This window comes from Pediculus humanus, genomic scaffold (genome assembly GCF_000006295.1).
Source record: "Pediculus humanus corporis 1103172107739 genomic scaffold, whole genome shotgun sequence".
NCBI lineage: Eukaryota > Metazoa > Arthropoda > Insecta > Psocodea > Pediculidae > Pediculus > Pediculus humanus.
The window spans coordinates 23,853-28,249 of NW_002987341.1; the positions used below are offsets into that span (position 1 = coordinate 23,853).

The following is a 4,397-nucleotide window of genomic DNA, read 5'->3' on the forward strand; positions in this document are numbered from 1 at the left end:
CTTTTTGGTGGTTTTTTTTTTGTTTTTTTTTTTTTATTATTTTTTTTCTTATAATAATAAATTTTTTCCCCTTTTTTTATGTACCTTAATAAAAAAAATTAATAATAATAATAATAATAATAATAATAATTTATTTATTTATTTAATTAATTTACGCTTCCAAAAATATCAGAGCTGTAGGTTTAGGTTCTAAATTAGATTTCTTGGCTTCGACGACTAGGAACTCGATTTCTTGTCTTTCTTTTCTTGCAAATGATTCTGCTATAAGACGTGCTATTTCCTGATGATGCATACCTTAAATAAAAACATATATCCACGGATACACACGTGTTTTCGATAATGATGATAATAAATTCAGAATTATATAGAAAGAAGAAGAAGAGAAAAAAACCTGATTTACAACACTTGGAAAAAAAAAAATTGTTTTGCGTTTTTTTTTTTTTTAATTTACATTTTTTTTTTAGTTATTGATGTCATCTGCTAAGTGAAAAATTCTTGTTTATCCTTGTATAAAAATTAATTTTCTTAACTTTTACCAATAAAAAAAAAAAAAAAAAAAAACAAATTTAATTAATTAATTTTTTAAAAAAATCTGTTTTATTTATTTGGATAGTGAAATTATTATTTTTTATTAAACATAAGGTCGGAGAATAAAAAATAAAAAAAAAATAAATAAATAAATTATTATTTATACCTTCAACTTTACGTCCATCAACTTCTAAAATCAATTGTCCCACTTCAAGGCCTCCTGCTTCGTAAGCAGCACCATTTTCCTAATCGTTAACAACAACAACAAAAGGTTAAGGATAATGACCGTAATATTATTATTATTATTATTATCATTAAATAAAACCTTACGTGAATATTTATTATTCTTGGTAGAGGATGCCTCGTGTTGGCACCACCTTCAATGGCTATCCCTAAAATTGGTTTAGTTTTACTAACTGTTATACGTAGATTACCTTCTGAATCTTGCACCACCATGGATCCCTATAAACAATATAAACAATTTAATTATTATTATTATTTTATTACGTAATTTTTTTTTAAATCGAATTTTTTTTTACCGTTAATAAATCTTCGTCGTCTTGAGTTTCACCAGCATTAGATCTTGATAATCTTTGCATGGATCTATGTCTTCTTACATTTCCACCATTTGTATCTAAATTTCTTTGATCTTCTTTCATGTCGAAACTTCTGCTGAGTTTGTGCGTGAGTTCCTGATAATTTTATAAAAATAAAAAAATTTTTTTGTTGTTGTTTAACACATAAACAAATTAAATAAAAAAAAATATTTTTAAGGATCAAACGTGCTCGTAAGTATTTTAAAAAAATTAAATAAAAAAAAACCTTTTTCGAGGAGGAGAAGAAGAAAAAGAAGAAGAAAAAATAATAATAAAATTTCGCAAAAAAAAAAAAAAAACGTACGAGATGAATGGAAAAAAATTATTATTATTATTATTATCCATAGGAAAATAATATATGTACGTATATAATTTTCGAATGAAAAATGTGTGTGCGTGTGTGTGTGTGTGTGTATGCCTGGAGCGATATAATAAATGATACCCGTTTAAATATTCGGCGCTATCTCGCTATCAAACCTTTCAAAAAAAAAAAAAAATCCGAAAAATTTACATATTTTAATATTTCCAAAAAAAAACGAATTTTTTGAAATGCCATTAAAATTAAAAACATCCGGTTGTGATAAATAATAAAATGATTGGGGAGACTCATTTCGACAATTTTTTTTTTTTTTTTATATATTTCGAAAAAAAATTTTTTTGTCTTAACCATAATAATAAGCCTTGACACGATATTTTTTCTATTTTTTTTTTTTAACAAAAAAAGAAAAGAAATTTTTATCCTTATATTATTATTATTATTATTATTATTTTCTAATTGACATTGTCACGGTTTGAATTAATTTAATTTGTACGTGTTGAAAGGTAAATCACAAATTTCGTATAACCCGCAACAACAGACAAAGAAACTAATAATAATTATTTTGTGAGTGTGTGTGTGCGTGTGCGTAAACAAATATCGAAGTTTCCCCCCCCCCCGAATGTCACGGTGGTACAAAGTACCACAAAAAAATTTAAATCGATCCGTGACGAAATTCGTATTAAAAAAAAAAAGAAAAAAATGATTATCGTTTTTGTTTAAATGTTAAAAATATATTTAAAACGTAAATATATGTGACGTCATCATTTAAATGACAACAAAATGTAAACAAACAAAAGTCACCGAATGTTTTGACGTCATCATCACACGTGTTTCCCATTCAATGATTTTATTAAACGCGGATTTTAATATTTAAGAGTGTGAAAATCCAATATGGAAGACAAAAATTATAATTTAATGATTGCAAAATAAAAAGAGAAATTATCATTTTTTTTAAAAACGAATGAATCGTGATTTTGTGTTTTTTTGTCGTTTATGGACTGTGCAAAACTTTCCCTATAAAATTTACAAAAAAAAAAAAAAAAAAAAGAATAATAATAATAATAATGAGTGACACGTCACCCAAGTTCGATATTTTAATATATTTTTTTTTTGCAGCAGCCTTTTTTACCCGTTACTATAACCTTTAGAAAAAAATATTTCAGTGATTTTAAAACCTTATTTAATATACCGGTTAATGAACCTTTGAAAACTCCCTCCCTCCCTCCGTAACCCCCCCCCCCATAAAAAAAAGAAACGAGGGATGATTTTTAACGATAAATTATTATTTTTTTTAACGGCACGCGAGAGTAAAGTACAAAAATATTTATTTTCAGTTTGTAAAATTTTATTTGACCATTTGACCTTTAACGAACTTTTTCGCGACATAACGCCCAAATGGATAGAAAAAAAAAAATTTTACTTTTTAGGGGGGAAAAGAAAGAAAAAAAGAAAAAGTGCTAAAAGCAATTATTTATCATCAAGCGGTTAATAATAATAAAAAAAAAAATTAATTTGATAATTATTTACGGCATCGACATGCACATAAAGTGGTAAAAAGTGCTTCGGGGTTAGTCAGCATTATCATTATTATTATTATCATCATCATCATCATCATCCTTACCTATTTATATAACAATAATAATAAAACTAGTGTGAGTATGCAACGCGAGCGAGCGAGTGGATGGATGGGTTAAAAGCTTTTTTTTTTTCTCTCATTACATTCTATTTAATATTATTATTATTATTATTTGTTATTAAAAGTTAAAAAAGTTAGTTTTTGTTAATAATAAATAAAAAAAACCAACGATTTTAACTTGATCGTAATTATTTTTATTAATTATTAATAATTTGTGTTCTATTCATGCGTCATAAAATAACTTATTATTATTATTATTAATTTCTAATAACTAAAAAAAAAAAATAAATAAAATAAGCTAAATAACAATAATAATAAAACGTATATATATATAATTAATAAAATAAAAAAAATGCGTTTTTAGTTTTTTAGTTTTTTAGTTTTTTTTTTAGTTTTAGTTTTTTTTATTTATATTGAAACTTACTAAAGGTCGTCCCCAGTACCAGGATTTGACCCGTTTTGTCCATCCGTCGAATTGTGATTTCAGGCCCTCCAAATATCCACTCTGAAAATGACGCATGCGCACTAAGCTATTGGATCTATTTAAAACTTAAAAGCCCTTCGAATAATAATAATAATTTTTTTTTTTTTTTTTTTAAATAAAAACTCACTAGATTATTATTATTTTTCTATATAAAAAAAAAAAATAAATAAATAACAAACGTTTCTCACTTTTTCACATTCAGGTACACACGCGAAAAAAAAATACCTAAAAATACAAAACAAAAATTTAAAACGCAAAACGATTCGAAATAATTTTTTAACGCTTTCCTTTCAAACTTTATCATTATTATTATTATTATTTCAATTAAATTATTAACAACGATTACAAAATATTATTATTATTATTATCGTGAGAAACGTTTGTTATTGTTATTGTTTTTAATCGAGTAAAAAAATTAATAATAATTAATCTAAATAAATTTTCTAAATTTATTTAATTTTAAAAAATATCTACTTAAAAAATAAATTGCCATTTTATTTAAATAAATAAATAAATTAATTAATTAATTTTTTTAATAAAATTTAAATAAAAAAAAAAAACTATTCTAAAATGAATTTTTAATAATAATAATAATAGCTGAGGGGTTTTTTTTTTTAAAAAAATCGTATTTAAATTAATTTTTTGGTCATCACTGGTTTAAATTTTTTTAACAGTAAATTTCGATGGGGGAGGAGGGGGAGGGGAGAAAAAGAAGAAATCATTTCGAGTGTCCAACGTGTGTGTGTGTGTGCGTGATATTAAATTAGAGAAATTCTTTTTAAAAGGAAAAAAAATAATAATAATAATTTTATTGAAAGTATAACACGAGATCAA

General features: G+C 24.1%; 1 protein-coding gene across 1 annotated transcript; it reads right to left on the reverse strand.

Annotated features, from left to right (window-relative positions):
- Positions 1-151: 151 nt before the first annotated feature.
- Positions 152-1,187, reverse strand: Phum_PHUM626130 (uncharacterized protein; the record flags this gene model as incomplete). Its single annotated transcript, XM_002427587.1, has 4 exons — positions 152-294; positions 695-773; positions 859-990; positions 1,068-1,187. 4 exons carry the CDS (start codon positions 1,185-1,187, stop codon positions 152-154), a joined length of 474 nt encoding a protein of 157 aa, XP_002427632.1.
- Between the last annotated feature and the right edge of the window lie 3,210 nt (positions 1,188-4,397).